This window comes from Diospyros lotus, chromosome 14 (genome assembly GCF_014633365.1).
Source record: "Diospyros lotus cultivar Yz01 chromosome 14, ASM1463336v1, whole genome shotgun sequence".
NCBI classification, from domain to species: Eukaryota; Viridiplantae; Streptophyta; class Magnoliopsida; order Ericales; family Ebenaceae; genus Diospyros; species Diospyros lotus.
The window spans coordinates 16,818,640-16,837,365 of record NC_068351.1 but is presented as its reverse complement, the minus strand read 5'-3'; the positions used below and the strand labels follow the sequence as shown (position 1 = coordinate 16,837,365).

General features: G+C 34.9%; 2 protein-coding genes across 2 annotated transcripts; both read left to right on the top strand.

Moving 5' to 3' along the window:
- The first annotated feature begins 348 nt into the window (after window positions 1–348).
- Window positions 349–2,460, top strand: LOC127790872 (protein DUF642 L-GALACTONO-1,4-LACTONE-RESPONSIVE GENE 2-like). Its single transcript, XM_052320600.1, has 3 exons — window positions 349–480; window positions 1,073–1,588; window positions 1,702–2,460. Exons 1-3 carry the CDS (start codon window positions 396–398, stop codon window positions 2,235–2,237), a joined length of 1,137 nt encoding a protein of 378 aa, XP_052176560.1. The 5' UTR covers window positions 349–395; the 3' UTR covers window positions 2,238–2,460.
- On the top strand, window positions 2,252–18,708 carry LOC127790921 (protein FAR1-RELATED SEQUENCE 5-like). The gene is made up of 6 exons (XM_052320651.1): window positions 2,252–2,266; window positions 3,806–4,035; window positions 9,997–10,099; window positions 14,695–14,793; window positions 14,928–16,340; window positions 18,652–18,708. The coding sequence occupies exons 1-6, from the start codon at window positions 2,252–2,254 to the stop codon at window positions 18,706–18,708; spliced, it is 1,917 nt and encodes a 638-aa protein (XP_052176611.1).
- The last annotated feature ends 18 nt before the right edge of the window (window positions 18,709–18,726 follow it).

Here is an 18,726-nt window from a genome sequence, read left to right as displayed (position 1 = left end):
GCCTATGCGACGCCGTTTCCCTCCTACTTTTTAAAAGCTTTATTTATTTATTTCACTTAAAAGAAAAACATACTAATATATTTTTATTGATGTAAGAGAAAAGGGCTTATGTATGTATTATTATCAGCTAGCTAAGCCTAACAGAAAATAATAATAAATTTAATTACTTTTCTACTAATTAAATGCCGCCGCATTCCACGTGCCAAATGGAATCTATCTCGTGTCAAGGCGACTCTCCGACTGGCATCATGGTAATTTCGTCCAAATATAGGGTCTATTTCAGGAACCCAAGTACATAAAACCCACTGCATTCCACTCCCATCTCCATCCACGATAGAGACACACACTCACTCTCTCTCTCTCTCTCTCTCTCTCTCTCTCGGAGTCCGAAAGAAATGTGGAAAGTCACAGGGGGAACCTGCTTGCTGCTGGTGCTACTATTATGCGCCAGCTGCCATGATGCCTTATCGTTCACCGACGGTAAGCCCTCTTACGTCTTCATCTGGAATTAATTTTCATTTCAAGAGACTTAATTATATATATAATTAAGTTTTCAATTTTGTAATTTATATATATATATATCTAGCTTTATGTTATCTATATATATATATATATATGGAATTAATCAATTAGAATTTGAAGGAGAAAAAGAGTAGTAAAGGGTGGCGGCCTCTTGACTAATTAAAAAATAGAGAATTTTAATTATACGGAAAGTGATCACTTTTAAGAAATAGCTTTGTTTAATTATAAAACTAACTTGGTGCTGTGTTGTGTTGTTGTTCCATTGCACTAATTGACAACCTCATTTAAAAATAAAATTTATTTATTATTTATTATTTTTTTATTCACTTAAGATGTCGAGATTTATTCGATTAATCTTTAGGGATGGATAATGTATTTTTGGGTAAATTTAGATGTGATCGTAATTTATGCACACTTAGAAATGAATATTCAAGTCAATTCGTGTAAAATTTATCTTCTAATCTTATTGCTACCTTTCCACACGCAGTTAGACAAATCCAAATCATACTTACTTGAATAATGACTCATTCGGCGCCCCTTGAATTTTCAGGACTACTGCCCAACGGAAACTTCGAGCAGGGACCAAAGGCATCCCAAATGAAGGGCACCAGAGTGATCGGCGGCCCAGACGCGATCCCCAAATGGGGGATCTCCGGCGTGATCGAGTACATAAAGTCGGGGCAAAAGCAAGGTGACATGTTGCTGGTGGTGCCGGAAGGGTCGTTCGCGGTGAGGCTGGGCAACGAGGCGTCGATCAAGCAGAGAGTGAAGGTGGCAAAGGGAACGTTCTACTCGCTGACGTTCATCGCCGCCCGAACCTGCGGGCAGGAGGAGAAGCTGAACGTGTCGGTGTGGCCGAACTCGGAGCCCAAGGACTGGGGGATACTGCCGATCCAGACCACGTACAGCAGCGACGGCTGGGACGCCTACGCCTGGGGGTTCCTGGCTGAATCCGACGAGATTGAGGTGTCTATCCAAAACCCCGGCGTCGAGGAGGATGCGGCTTGCGGCCCGCTCATCGATTCCGTGGCCTTGAAGGCTCTGTCTTCTCCCAGGAGAACCAGAGGTATATGTCATATGTTATAATATATATCATCATGCATGCGTCGGTGTTTTCTATATATTAATAGTAAAATAGTAAATATTATTTTTTTTGTTTTTTTTTTTTTAATGTTTCAGTGAACATGTTGAAGAACGGTAACTTCGAAGAAGGGCCATACGTGTTCCCCAACACAACGTGGGGAGTGCTTGTCCCGTCAAACGTGGAGGACGACCACTCTCCGCTCCCCGGCTGGATGGTCGAGTCCCTCAAAGCCGTCAAGTATATCGACTCCCTCCACTACGCCGTGCCGGAGGGCTTGCGAGCCGTCGAGCTCATGGCCGGCAAAGAGAGCGCCATCGCCCAGGTGGTCAAGACCAAGCCCGGCAAGCTCTACGACCTCACCTTCACCGTCGGCGACGCCGGCGACTCCTGCCAAGGTTCCTTGATGGTGGAGGCCTTTGCCGGCACGGTAACCCTCCAGGTGCCCTTCGAGTCCAAAGGCCGTGGCGCCTTCAAGCGCGCCAAGCTCCGTTTCAAGGCGGTGGGGCCGCGCACCAGGGTCCGGTTCCTGAGCACGTTCTACACCATGAAGAGCGACAACTCCGGCTCGCTCTGCGGTCCGGTGATCGACGACGTGAGTCTGGTCGGCGTTCGTCATCCCAGGCTAGCTTAAGACTAATTGCGGCGATGGCGTGGCATTGCGTGATTGCTCAGTCTGATATGATATAATGTGGAAAGCGGAATATATACTTGTCTTCTCATTTACGTACGTCATGTATGTATACAATTTCATCAACAACTGAAATCAGCTAGATTTTCATTCATTCATTCAGTCAGACCCATGCAGTTCCTCATGCATACGCAATTTCATTTAAATAAAATATATAGATTTTTAATTTTAGCATTTAATTAGCAAAATGCTAATGCCAACAAAAGGACTACTAATAAACACAGCAATATAGTACTTTATTTAAATCAGTCACAGCATATTACACCACTGCTGCAAAATTAATTTATAACAAAGGTTTTTTTCTCTTAATTAATTCTTATCTAATATTCGTGACAAAATATATATTATTAATTTCTAACACCAATATTAACTCATGAGCTTAATCAATTTCCAACTGTAGTAATTAATTATTATTTTAATTAGGCTATTATAATAAATAACAAATATTACATTCTATTTCTTCTTTTAGTAAATATTAATCTTATACTATTGCTCGTAACTTACATACTTAGAGCTGATTTGTTGATCACGTGTGTTGCCCAATGCACATGATCAACAAAATCAGCTCTAGTATGTAAGTTACGATCAATAGTATAAGGGTGGTGTGTGGGCCCCACCACCTCCCATGGGGCCCACGCCCCCTCTCAAATTGTGCACGTCGTACAATTTTTATGTTGCCTAACACGAGCAATGTAACAATCTGGACTTATATACATTGTAAGGAGTGATTGAGATTGTCATTAAACTGCAATTATAATAGTACTATTCTTAATTATTTTCTTCTTTAATGATTAATTTAATCATTTTTCATATCTAAAAAATATATGAAAATAAACATGACAAGATATTGTCAAAATTAATATAATGCAATGTTTGAATTTTAAAAAAAGTAAATTTCATAAACTACCTTAGTGCGCTTTGGCTAAAAGTCATCGCGTTTTTTATAAATGTCACTAACAACTCTTAAAGTTTATTACCATGCAACATATGGTCCCCCCCCCCCCCCCCCCCCCCCAAAGTCCCAAGTCAAATAATAATGGTTAATTTAAAATAATATGTGTGAGAGGGGAAAAGAGGTGAAAAACCACAATCACCATTTCACAAATTACCATATTGTCCTCCATGACGCAATCCCTTTTTGTTGTCATTTTTATTGCCTCTTCATCATCATCGATATATAGACTTTCTTGTCTAGGCTTGAAAATTTAGGAACTTTTTTTTTGGAATTACATTTACACCTACAAATTTTCATAAATTTCCCTATTAGCTCCTTAACTATAATTAGAATGATTAATTGTAATACCCCAAGAACCTAGAAAATTGTAGTATATATTGAGGATAAGTAAGGAATGAATTATCACCAACTAGATACTTTTTGGACTGAATGTAGGTAAAAAATTTCGGGGTTAAGCGTGTTTGAACTAAGGAAGCTCAAGGTAGGTGACCCCCTGAGAAGTCCGCGTAGACCTATCATGGTAAGTTGTTTCGATCCTTCCTATTGCTCAATGTAGGATGTTACAGATGATATCAGAGCCGATCACCGAGTCTCTGAGCGCGGTGGTGGGACAAACCTCAACGAGAATACTGAGTCCCTAGGGAGGGTGCGTGTAGGCACCTTAGGCGAATTCCACATTGGCCATGCAAAAGAGGAAGATCTAGGATCAGTTATAAGGTCGCATCATGAAGAGGGCATCATGTGCTCAAGGGGGGAGAATGAAATACCCCAAGAACCTGGAGAATGGTAATATATATCGAGGATAAGTAAAGAAGAAAATAACACAAATTAGATACCTTTTGGGCTAAATATAGGTAAAGAACTCCTGAATTAAACGTGCTTGAACTGGGGAAGCTCAAGTATGGGTGACCCCTTGAAAAGTTCACGTAGATCCATCAAAGTAAGTTGTTCTAGTGCTTTCTATCGTTCGATGCGAAATGTTACACTAATCGTAGTTATACATGAAACATGGTCTAGATTGAATCTTATCAAAATGAAATATAAAAAATTAAAGCATCAATTAAAATAAAAACTAAGTCACTACATCTCTCGTATTGATTCAACAATAATTAAGGAAAACAAATAATACAACAAAAAATAATTCCAAATACAAAAATATAAATAACAAGACTATGTTCTAATTAACCATATTCTCCTTCTAATGCCTCGATCTTTCAATGCATTTTTTTTTTCAAAAATAATTTGGAATTATTAAATCACAAGAAAATCATGTTTCACCTTAAGTTTTATTCCCACAAAAATCCGTGTCTCCCCCTTAGTCTAGCAATTTAAACAAAACTCTAAGAATAAGAGGATAATTACAAAGTAAGTATTGCATGGAACAAGGTTTAGAACGGACCTAAATACAATGGAATAATAGAAATTTAATATTCAAGATTTAGTTCTAACATACACCATTAAGTTTGATTACTCATGAAAAAAAGTCTAGAGAGTTTAAGATACAAAGGTTTAAAAACTAAAACAGGTCTTTTTATCTCACCATCTTCTCTTTTTCCTTTGATGTGCTGGATCACATATTGATAAGTTTAAATATGTCTAATTAGGTGATAAACCATCTAATGACACTTTAAAAAATAATTTTTATGCATATAATTTAACATGTGGTATGCATTTACTACCTACACTTAATTATGAAAACAGTGTAATAATCGTCGTTTATTGTTTATCAAGTGAACTCACAAGGTTTAATTTAGGGTGAAATTTTAATCACTCATTTGATAACAATGTACTGCCCATTTATCTACCAAGTCATAAAGGGGTCATGTATGTCAAAAAATTGAATTTTGATGTAATAAACATAAACTTCACATTTGCATAATTTGCGAGGATGTAGTGCAATTTATGTCAAAAAAAACCAGCCTCATATGTAATAAAATGTAAATTACAATGTTTTCGAAAGATAATTAGTTTATGGTTAGTCCAATTTTAGAAACTTACTTAAAAGTAAATAAAGTAATAATACAACACATAACAATTTATAGTGGTCTGGCCCCAATTGCCTACTCCATTACCTTAACTCGTTAAAGATTATAAATAACTTATTATTAGAGATGGGAAATGGGCGGGTCGGCCCGGCCTGGCCTACATCCCGCTTAGCCCACTAATTTGGTGGGTCAGGCTGAATTTGGCCCACGAGGGAGATGGGTCGGGCCATGGGCCTGCTGGACTGGCCCATGGGCCTGGCTATTTGGGCCGGCCCATGAGCCATTTATTTTTAATTTTTTTACATATAATTTTTTAAATATATTTTTTTATTTTTTCTCAAATGTAACTAATATTTTTTAAAATATGTTTATTAATGTTTACTTATAATTTTGATGTTTATAAAATTATGATATTTACAGTAAACATTATGTTTACAAAAATTACACTAAAATTATGTTTACAAATATTACAATAAAATTATGTTTACAAGAAACATAATTTTTAATTATTATGTTTATAATTATTAAATACAAACATAATTTTTTAAATATTTTTTTATTTTTTGGTGGGCCAGGCCGAGCCATTTTAGAGGGCCAGTTGATGAGCCGACTCACGGGCTATTTTGGTGGGCCGGGCTGCGGGCCACATATTGCTGGCCCGGCACGGCCCTCATTTTGCTTGACGGGTTGGCCCAGCCTGTTTGCTACAGTAACGAATCGGGCCGGGCTATAAGGCGGGCCAGCCCATGGGCTGCCCTGCCCATTTCCCATCTCTACTTACTATAGATAGTTTTAGAAGGTTAAGTTATAATTTGTACAGAGTTTTTACTAAGATGTGGCTAGAACCTTTACAATGTATGCTTTTGTGCAGTGGCGGAGCCATATGTTGGCCAGCTGGGGCCTTGGCCCAGTTGGTTTTTTTTATTTTTTCAATTTTTTATATATATTAATATGAATAATTATAATTTTTATAATTTGGCAAGGACTAAAATTAGCCCTTGGCCATGACTAAAATTCTTCCTTGGCTCCACCACTGCTTTTGTGGCTAAAACACCTAACCTTTCAACTTAAAAGGCAAAGGGTTTTACAATTGAAAACACTAGGAAAAGCTAAACAAATTTAGGTTTCTCACTTGGGTTTCGGAGGATGAAAGACAAATCTATTATACACACTCTCTTTAAAACACAATAAACAAAAGATATAGCTTAAAGAGCTTGAATTCGAGACTTTAATTAAAAAAATTTAGATGACCATTCTCTATGTTAATCTCTTGAGTCTCTCATGTATTTATAATTTTTTCTTCTTCAATGCACTTGTCAATTTGTCTAAAATATAAAAGCATTAAACTTGTAACCTACAAGAACAATATTCTTCTTTTTTGTCCTTCCAACTTGTTGATTCATTAGGTGTTTTGATTTATTGAGAAAATATTTTTTTAATAAATTTGATTCAATGATGATGACTAAAACCATTGAAAAATTCTTAAGTTTATCAACATTTTTAATTCTTAAGTTTATCAACATTTTTAATCGAGTAATATGTTCAAAATAATCAAGTATTTGATCGAGTGTGTGAGAAATCAGAAAAGCTTTTAAGTAAAAATCAATCGAATAATGCTCAGTGTATTTTCAAAATAAACGATTACATATATAAGAAAATTTGAGTAAAGAAAGAATATACTCAACTAATTAAACCTTGTACTCGAGTGTGTAATATAACTTTCTGTCATCTTCAAATTAATCAAGTAAAGTATTTTTAATAATAGAGTAATCTTTTGTTGTACTCGAGTGAATCTGCTTTGTAATCGAGTAATCTTAAATCAATAAATTTGGATATTTTTTTACTCGAGTTAAGTTTTTTTATTAATCAAGTAATATTATTTTTGTACTCAAGTAAATATCTTATGTAATCGAGTAAATATAGGGTGAAATCTGGCTAAGTCTTTGGACTTAACAGTTAATCAAGTAATAATCTTTATACTTGAGTAAAGATCGTAATTAATCAAGTAAACTTAATTATGTAATCAAATGGATAATGCACCTTTCTGTGGTTTAAAAAATAATTGAGTAACAGTATTTTCATACTCGAGTAAGCACAAAATATAATCGAGTACATAATATATACATTCGTGTAAGGATCAAACTTAGTCGAGTAATGTTAAAATATACTTGAGTATTTCTTGTTAGAATTCAAAAAATATAGCAGTTATACTGCATTTAATAAAACCAATTTTTACTTTTCAGTTCATTTAATGCTCTTCAGATATCATATACATATTTATCATTGACTAACCGTTTGATTGAAGTTTGTAGAGACAAAATATGATAGTTGTGAGGCAAACCAACATTCTTTTTGTGAATTAACCTGTCAGGAGTATTGAATACAGAAAATCTATAAATAAGAGAAGAAACATGCTGAAAAAGGTTACAACCAGTTTTATAAAAAGTTTGAACTTGACTTTCAAATACACAAAGCTTTCTAATCTTTCTCGTGCTTTCAAAATTTATCATTTGTGAGAGTTTAAGAGAGAGAGAGAGTTCTATAATTTTATATTCTAAGTCTCTTTTTAAGAGAAATTTTTGTTCTTCATTGTAATATATTATTTTCTCTTGAGAAATTTTTAAAAATTATTTGTGAAAATTTGTAAAAGTTAAGGCTGAACCTTAAAAGGCATTGATTGTGGTTGAGCCAAGTGATAAAAAGTCAACTTGTAAATGTTAAGTAGTTAAGCCTGTTTAAAAACTACAAGATAAAAGTAAAAAATTGTGTTTTGCCAAAATCTTTGGTGATAAACCAAGGTTGTGGATTAGGCTTTAAAGATAAACCATTCTAAATTTGTTGAGTTGCATTTTTACATTCTTATTTTACTTCAATCTTTAAAGTTTTTCAAAGGGTGAAAAAAGTTTAATTCACCCCCTTTTTAAGCTAATTGTTTTAACACAATGGTTAACAATTAATGAAAGGGACCTTAGTCCTCATTTCAGGCCTTTGTTCATTTTTTTGTTACTTTATATGCACATATATATATATATACATTACTATAAATATATATACATTTTACCTAAATTTTTTAACCAATTCTTTCGTCAATTAGATCTCTCCCCATTTTCACACATATATTTACACATTTACGATTTTACACCCATCCACCGAAATCTTATCAACAATCTCAAATTTTCTCCGAATTAAATTCAAATTTATTTCCTTAAGCCTCAAAAATATTCTAAAATTATTTGGGGTGCAACATTTTCAGGGGTTGGGCAGATTGATATTGTAACATCTCTGAATATTGGGGTAAATAATAATTATTAAGTTTTAGTATTGGAAGTCCATATCGAGTATTTGAGAGTTTGGGAGGGATAAAAAAAATAATAATAAAATAAAATATAGTAAAAATAGTAAAAATGATAACAGAAACCATAATAATAATAAAAATAATGATAATAAAAGAGTAAATTAAATTAAACTAATTAATTAATATATATATATATATATGTGTGTGTGCGCGCATGGCCTTGTTTTGGCCATTCCTTTTTGTGGCTTAAAAGCCACTTGAATTTGGTATAAAAGGGAATCTTGGGCAGCAAGTTGGAAGCCATTAAACGCTTCAATTGAAGGCATTTTGAAGATGAGGCAAGCAGGAGAAATTAAGGAAGAAGAGGCTGCGAGAAATGGAAAAAAATTTGAAGAAAAATTAAGAAGTTTTGGGGTTTAATTAGAGTTTAAATGGTAAGGTAAGTGGGATAAATTGAAGTTTTGGGGTTTAATTAGAGTTTAAATGGTAAGGTAAGTGGGATAAATTATTAAGGGTCTTGTATGTCTAGATTATAATTTTTACACGGTTAAATCTAGGTATTTTGGAGTTATAATCTTATTAATTTCTATAAAATGTTTTACTTTGCAGCGGAAGCGCAAGGAAAGCTAGAATTAGCCAAATAAGGGCAAGCTCCTAACCATCTCCTCATGTTCTTTAATTCTCGTGAAAGTTTTGGAGGTTTCTTGTATTTTATTCCTTTCCTCACCGTGACTCGGTTCCACGCATTAATAATGCTAATCCGCGTGGCAACCGTTCCATAACTTGTATGTTAATAATGTGATTAAATAAGTTAAGTAAATGATGTTTTGGTGTCATTCATTCTATCCGACACGGAGCTTCGTATCACTTCGCTTTCCTTGGGAATAATGTCAAACCCGTTGGGGCTAAGTTCTTAGAAAATGGATGTGGTCAAGATTATGGGGTTATGTTAATAATTTGTTATGAATGTGGAAATTGTTTCCTGTGTATGAGAAGAGATGAGAACGTGAATGACATAATGTGTGTCTTAAGAGTATGGGGTACAAAGCCACTGACTGTAAATTGTGGGTCGTGACAATGGATGGTTGAATGTATGGGCGCTAGTCATCGACTGATACGATAAGTGTTAGATAGGCCATAATAGCTGGTACTGCTAGATTCCCACCTTAATTTGTGCATATCATGATATGTGTGTTGCATAGGGACTGGGTTGCTCTCATTGGAGGGACATGCATTGTGTGTGGCGGGATGTGTGAGCATTTGCCTGACCCAGTCAGTCTAAGAGCCAACTTGGGTTCCTTAGGTGAGCCGGTGCATTTAGAGCATATCGCATGTGTGAATTCCTATGTGGGCGTAGCATGGCCTGATATTTGGTTTATGGGGGCCTTGTCATCACGTTTATGCTGCAGAAGCCATTGCATTTCTTATTTGTTGCATTGCATGATTCTATTGTTACTGTTATTCTAGGCGGGAATATCGTGCCAGTCTGGGTGTCGGGAGTACTGGCCTGGGAGAGCTTTGGCTCGGTTTAAAGATTAGCTTGGGGGAAACCCGAGGTAAAGACCTTGGGGTGAGACTCACGACAACAACAAGACCGGGGGTTAGAGTCCCACAGTAACTGTGGGATAAGACAAATATGATGACAAGAGAAAGCATGTTTGGAATAGTGATGATATGGTAGCCTATAAAAGGCTGACAACAGGTTTGTATGCTAGACTTGGGTGCCAATATGTGGCTTATGTGGGCCCCAAGGACCCTTTATGTGCAGTTGATTTTATGTTATGCATTTAGAAGTAAGGCACATATGAATCATGATATGGTGTGGTTGCATTGGCATGAATTGCATAGGATGTTGGGAATAGTTATATCCGTAACCAGTTGCCTTTCTTTCATGAGCTTGCTTAGTCTCGCGACTTATCTTTGTTTTCCATCATTCCAGGTAAGAGAGTTGTCCAAGGGAACATGTACGTTCGACGGGGTTGGGTTCAATTCATCGAGCTATGATAGCAAGTGCAGAGCTCTCCCGAGATTAAATCCTGGGTGTCGACTATTTGGTTAGAATAATGCTTTTATGCTTTTGAGGTAGGTGCAGGTTATGTAAGCCCAGGCTGGCCCACAGGGTGAATGGTTATGTAAGGATGATTATAAGATATTATATGATTAAAAAGATATGGTTTAGATAAAGGTTATGTGTGAGTTTTAGTGGTGTTTTTGTTCTATATCACTAAAGTGATAACCCTCTCACGGATCCTCTATGCTAGCGGGAGGGGCTCCGGGAAGTGGGCCGTTACAGATATAGTCTTACCCTTTCTATGAGGGTCTGACCTACTCTTTTACCTTATGTCTTCCCTTTATATTTTTCTCTTATTTTCGCATGTTTTGCCTTTTGCATTTGGTGTACCTCATCCACACTTATATACTTCGCAACTCAATTAAGAACATCCAAGAAATAGGCTAGTAGGTGTTTAACGAGTGAGTCAAGCAATCATAAGCCCTTTTTAGGTCATTTTGGAATGCCACCATGGCTATCTGTTAGTCAAAGTCCCTAATGTAAAGTGTTTCCTCATTTAATCGAGCCATGTAGTCCCTCAAGGATTCATTAGGTCCCTACAATGCCATTATCATCATCAAAGGTGCCTAAGCTCACTTTTTGCTCTTCAAAATTATGGATAGAGTGGTCCGACAGCCTAGAATACCAATAACAAGTATTCCCAACTAGGGTGTTTGAGAAGGCTTGGCGTCATATCCTGTTTAACCTGACTTGGACTAGCTTATGAGAGGTAAAAAGCTCAATATGGTCAAAAAGGTTAGTAGTGTTGCCATAGAACTTTATGTCTAGGATGCAAAACTACTTGAGTGGGACTTCAACCATTAAAACCAAGCTAAATGGTTGCAAGGGCCTTTGCCATGCAACTTTTCCCCTTCTCCATCTGTGTCATCTTATTCTCCAAGTGTCGAAGACATTTCTCCTAGATCATTCTAAAATTTTGAAGGACGTCAAACGTCTACTTTCTAAACATTGGTATTCATGATCATCTTCTCAGGAGTATTAAGGTCCTTTCCTTTGGAAATGTCAACGTTCATCCCTACAAGAGGCACAACAAACCCTTTGGGAATGGTGTTCTCTCTAAAAGTCATGTCATTCTTCTCGAGAATAGAGATGGTCATCCCTTGAGCATCTATCCTCATGCCAAGATTGCTCACTCTTTTGGCAAGGGTTTCTTCCTTGTTGCTAAAGAAAACCATTCAACAATTCAATAAAATGTAAGATTTGGTTTTCCAATTGGGCTACTCGATTTGGAGGGGGGCAAATTTCCCCCTTGATTATCTTAGTTTGTAAGATTATCCTAGATAATTGAGAATTGGGCTTTAATAGAGTTCAAGTCTTGGTCATAATGGTTAATGCAACTAGTACCCTTCAAGGTAACAAACTATGCAAGGAGGCCAAGCTAAGAAATGACTCAGTAAAAGAGTAAGACTTAGAAAACAAACACGTGTGGATGAAGACTACATAAGTCGACCCCACAATAGACACCAAATGATGATTATTTGGAGCTAATCACCACTAGATCTGTCTTAAGCAGAGTGCATCTATTTTTGATCGCTAAGCATGTCCAAAACCTACTTGATCTACAAAGGCAAAGCTTAATCCATTGATATATTCTTTAATAATCAAATCAATTTTCGTACCTAATGTAGAGTTAAGTAATCAATACATAATAATGCGTAATAAATGACATACCTATATTTGAATTTATACTTTTATATAGGCATTTTGTAAGGCATGAGATCATAATTGTGCTATGTGGATGGTTAAATAATAATTTATGAGCTAATCAATACAAGCAACAATTTTAGATTGGGGGTAGGACTGATGAAGTGGGCTAAGTTGTGTTGGGCTCATACTTGAATCCAAATATCTTAGAACATATGTAGCAACTAAATAACTTGAAAGAGGAATATTTCACAACTTCCCCAAGAACCCAAAATGTCCCCATCAATTTACGTTAGTTGTGTATGTGTGTGTGTAATGGAAATTGATGTATATAAATCCACACAATTTGCTTCGTAAAAAATGTAAAACCCTAAGCATTTTAAGGAATTTTGGGGAAATAATATATATATATATATTTATATCCCTATGGATAAATCAAGGAATGAATCATAAGATTTTAAAATAAATTAATTATACAAATATTGTAATATATATACACATATTTTTGTGTGTATATATATGAAATAATATAATAAATTAAATATATGGATGAGATCAAATCAATAAAGTTTATTAGAAAATTGTATGGTTGAGATTAAATCAATAAAATTAATGAGAAATTTAAGAGATAAACATTGGATAATAAATAATCGTTACCAAGATAGGATAAGGTAATAATTAAAGGCACTAAATTGCAATTAATTTTGAAATATATTGAGGATTTGTGAAGAAATTTCTTAATTTTTTGAGAGATCAAATGCAATTTGTAAAAGTTATTTGACCTTAAAGTATTCAAATGGACTTTTATCAAAAATTTCATATTGTGTAACCTAAATCGACCTCTACCATCTTCGACCATCATGACAACTTACAAACGTTTAGAATAAAGTGAAATAATGGCCATATGATTGACTATGGCTTTTGATTGGAGGAATTTGATTATAAATGCAAGGGGTTGACATTATTTTCACAAAAAAAATTGATTTGGGTTTTGATGATTGAGTAGGTTTGAGGAGACTTTTTTAAGATTTGATCAGGGAATTTATTTATGGGGTTCTAAGGAGTTGATTGGGGGTTGTGAAAAGAATTTTGGTATTGATTTGAGTTGTTTTTAATAGTCTTTAGAAAATTAAGGCTCTGCCAAAATCATTGTTGGATTTTGGGTGAATTTCAATTGAAAAAAAAAAATATAGAGCAGAAAAAATGGGAGAAAAAAAAAAAGAAAAAATAAAACAAAAAGGGTTGAAATTGACAAATTCTTAAAAAAAATTTAGAATTCGACAATTAACAACGATTGAATGGCTAGAGAAAATGACTAAAACCAATAACGTATCGTGTGAGAAAGTGATTAGGCATATCGCAAAGGATGTGTGTTCGCTCATGAAGTACGAAAAAAATAAAAAAAATAATTTAAAAATATATGAGAAAAATTCTAAAAAATATGTTTAAAAGTAACTTTTGGAAAAAAAAAAATTGTTATCCAAAAAGAAATTTGGGTTCAAAAGACATATTGAGCATAATTTTCAAGGCTGACAAAAAAAAGTGAGAAAATGAGTTAATACATATAATTAAGTAAATTAAAATGAGTGATTTCCCCTATTTTTTTTTTTTAAATTCATTGCAAGGATCATGCCTTGGTAGGTATTCTCATTAAATTGCAATTTTGTCATTCTAATTAGTGCTCATTTCATGTAGTTTTTGCTCACATAAGTACATGTACGGTGGTCAGTTATGCTCTAAATTTTATAATACAAAATAGAAATTAAATAATTAAATTTATTTATTATGAATGAATAGGTCGATCTCATGTCAATTTTGACAATCAAATCATGATATAATTTATTGGACCATTTGATAGGAGTGTGATTTTGTGCACCCCATTTAATTGGGGTAAGTTTACCCTCCATCAATTCTGTCAAATAAAGTGCTGCCCCTTCTATTATTTTAAATAAATGTGAGTTCCGTCAACCCCAGAAATTTTTTTTAATTTTCTTTTAATTATTTCAAAATCACACAACCCAAGATTTCTGCCCCTTCCATTTGATGGTTCATGTACTCTCTCTTTCTCTCTCACTTTATTTCCAGAGAACCTAGAGAACAATTTTCTCTTTGAGGAAGCGGGCTTCTTCCATTTCCCTCTTTCACGCATCTCTCTCTGTCTCTCTGTGTGTGGAGGGGGGCTTTCATCTCCGGCGTGGTCCAGCAGCGACCTTCACTCTTTTCATCCCTTCCAGTAGCGGTCGCGACTTCCCGTCCACATCTGGCGTTTCTTTCAGCAACAACCGCGGCATCCCCTCCACCTCCGGCACCCCAGCAGCGACCCTTCACTTTCGGTGTCAGTTCTCACATTCACTCAAGTTTGTGTTTAATTTGTTTCATCTTATTTTGCTTCATTCGTATTTCATTGCTTTAAGTTATAAAACCCTAAATGTTTGGATTCTGTGAAACAGGAACTGCATAAACGGGTAGTAGCCGCGGCGTCCCCTCCCCTCTGCCAGCAACCGTGGTCCTTAAGTGTCCTCTCCAACAACGGCATCTCTCTATCGCTGGTGTGTCGTCACCCTTGTCTTTCTCGAATGATCAAAGAACCAGGTAAGATACAAAACCACTCCTTATAACAGAATTAAAAATATTGAAATATTTTTCTATGGATGAATATTTTGTTATTTATACTTTTCTGCAGGTTAACATGGATAATAATAAAACTCTAAATATGAATGCAACTATCAATAGTTCTGATGAAGAAATTAGTAATCAAGACTTGGATTTTAGTGATGATGAGAAATCTCCTGTAGTTGATGAAAGGTGCCGGGGTTCAAATGATCAGTTTGAAATAGATATAGATTGCGAGGTAGAACAAAAAATTGGAATGACATTTGACACAACAAAAGAAGCATATGACTTCTATAATAGATATGCAAGACAGGTTGGCTTTAGTGTGAGGATATTAAGAACAAACAAGAACAAAAATAAAATCCAACGACAAGCACTGGTTTGTTCATGTGAGGGCACTTCTAGAAAAGTCAAGACACCTGAAAGAAAAAGAGATAGTCGGCGGTTTAATTGTAAGGCAAATTTTGTGATTAAAAGAATTCCCAATGATAAGTATAGACTAATTGAGTTCAAGTCGGAGCAAACTCATGATCTTGTCCCACCTGAGCATTCCCATTATTTGAGGTCCCATAGGAAAATCGATTTTTCACAAGTTGAATTTATGAACAAAATGCGTTCATCTGGAATAAGACAAGGACAAATTTTCTCTTACATGTGTGAAGAAGCTGGTGGAGCCCAAAATCTTAATTTCACAAGATCTAATTGCAACAATTTATTACAAAGAACACGGGCTAAATTTTTCAAGAAAGGTGATGCCGAATGTCTCCTTGAATACTTCAAACAAAAGAAAGGGGAAAACAAACATTTTTTTTACTCTTTTCGAACTCGGGAAGATGGTGAGATACGCAGTGTATTTTTGTGTGATGCAAAATCGAGGTGTGATTATGGGTTATTTGGTGATGCAATATGTTTTGATACAACATTTCGGACAAACAATTATGACATGTTATGTGCACCAATTGTTGGCATCAACCATCATGGGCAAACATCACTTTTTGGATGTGGTCTACTTGATGGTGAGACAATTGATGCAGTAATGTGGTTGTTTACTACTTTCTTTGAGGCTATGGGAGGGAAAAAACCAAGAAGCATATTTATAGATCAGTCTGCAGCTATATCAAGTGTTATTGATACGGTATTGCTTGAAGCCCACCATGGATTGTGTTTGTGGCATTTATGTCAAAATGCTGCAAAGAACTTGAGTAATAATGGATATAAATCATTTGCACCACAATTCAAAGCTTGCATTTATAATCCTGAAACAGTTGAAGAATTTGAACAAAGTTGGGACAAATTGCTTGAAGATAATGGGCTAAGAGGTAATGAGTGGTTGCAAAGAACATATGAGTTGAGAAAGAAATGGGCTCAAGTGTACAGTCGGGCTCACTTTTGTGCTGGCATGACCACTTCACAGAGAAGTGAGAGCATTAATAAGTTTTTGAAGGATTATTTTAATCATGGTAGAATTGTTCTTTGGGAATTTGTAAGTTTGTACTCTAGGGCCATGGATAATCGTCGTGAAAAAGAAAGAGAGGCTAAACACTTAACACAACAAACAACACCTAATTTGGTTTGTAATTGGTCTGTAGAACATGAAGTCACAAAAAAATACACCAAAAAAATATTTTATTGGTTTCAAGAAGGTATTAAGCAAACTATTGATTTGTCATTGGAATTGGATAATGATGATGGAACTATCTGTACATATAAAGCTAAAGAGATTGAAGGTCGACAAAGGATTCGCACACTTACATACAATCAATTGGAACAAACAGTGTCATGCACATGTAGAAGCTTTGAGTTCAATGAAATCATTTGTTCGCATGCATTGAAGCTATTCCGCCACTTAGAGTTCAAAAGTTTACCTTCTCAATACTATTTGAAAAGATGGACACGGGCAGCAACACATGATATTATTTGTGATCCCATGGGAGAGATAATACCAAATGACATTGATCCAATGCTATCAGCACATTATAGTGAGTTATCACAAATTTCACAAAAAATTATTGTCAAGGGTTCAAGGAGTCTTGATTTTTTTTCATTAAGCAAGTCACTATTGCTAGAAGTGGAAGAAAAGATTGAGGCCTTGGCTATAGCCTCCGATCAAGATGTGAACAAGAGCATTCCGATCGACACACATCATAATTTAGAATCAAACATGCAGCATGACCTACAATTGAAAGACCCAACAAAAAGACGCTTGAAAGGCCAATGTAGCAAAAGAATGAAAGGTCCAATGGAAACCAAATCACGAAAAAAGAAATCGTCAAAAGTAATGGGTCAGTTGTTAACCAAACTTACTTGTATTATTTTTCATTCATGTATGTATGTGACAAAGAAAAATAACACGGTATATTTTTTTGGATGGCAAGACAGATAATAGGAATGCAACCCACATCATGAATCTTGGATGCTTGAACTCTAATCGTGTTGTAGATGTGGTAAATAACGATTCTATTTTTATAAAGCAAATGTTTGTTGTTAATTCTCTTCTTAAATTTATTATATTTATGTGAATAATTAATATTTTTCTTTTATATTTATGTAGGGGGTATTTGGAATGGCCCAACAAACATATTATAACAATAATAGTTGGCAATTGATGCATCTTGGAGGCACGTATCCACATGCAACCTTACAACCTCAATGCATGTTTCAACCATGGAATATCGCATCTCAACAAAAGGCACTCCCCTCAAATGATTTCTCAATGTCACAGGAGGTATATAAATTCTATATGTTTCTACAAATTTGGTCTCTATGTTGCCTTTACCATCTCAACTTATGATTTTGCTATTCATTTTGTGGACTCTCATCAGGCTTCTTCATCCCAAATGTATGCATTTCCAAAAATACCTAGAAGTCAACAATTTCAAAGTTCGTCAACATCAAACTTCACGAATTAATCGACATTGTAGAAAGCAGTGATTCACTAAGTGTAAGTTACTATTTAATTAATTTTTTATTTTATTTTATTCTTTTAACATAATGCACTTTTTATTTGGGTTGATTCTCGTGTGGGCTGAGTTTATGTAAAACATTATATGAGCATTGTATTTCTAATTCTTTGTTTGATTTTGTGAATGATATCTCCAAGTTTATATTATCAATTGTATATCCTTGGACGTCTGTTGGTTCTAGACTTGCATTCTAAGGCTAATTAGATTTATGTGGCAGACTGTAATGAGTCAATTTTCTTAGTCAGTTAGTAATTTAGTTTTTCCAGCTGACTGCCAGGTGTTAGTTTGTTAGAGAAGTTGTTAGATTAAGACAGCTACTATAAAAGGATTCTTGTAGTTTTTAAACTCCTTCACTTTTTTAAACTGTCTTCTATTTCAATATCATCAACCTGTTGATAGCAAATTCCACTCCCTATTTCTCTCTAAAATGGTTTACATCTTTAGATGATATATATGTGGTATGCAACAAAAATAGCATATCTTCCTATATACATATAGGAAAAGAATTTATGAATGCAAATTTTACATAAATAAGTATTTCGTAAAAGAAGCAATTCAAGAATATCTTCCAATAATGAGCCACTTGTTTTTTCATTTCAATGTTGGGCAAACATTTTTAATTTTATTTGAAAATGCTCAACATACATGAGAAAGTGAAGGAGTTCTGTATTAAGCAACCAATAGATTTAGAAGGTAGAAAATTATCAAATCACTATGAAGATTCTGGAGCTAGGATCATTATTGCTATGATCACGGTTTGAAAGATATGTAATTGGTTTATGTAAGTGGTGTAGTCTTAAGGTGAATTTTAATTCATTGTTTAATATGCAGGTTTTGATGGAGTTCAGATCCATGGAGCTCATGGTTTTCTATTACTGCAATTTCTAAAAGACCAAGTCAATGATG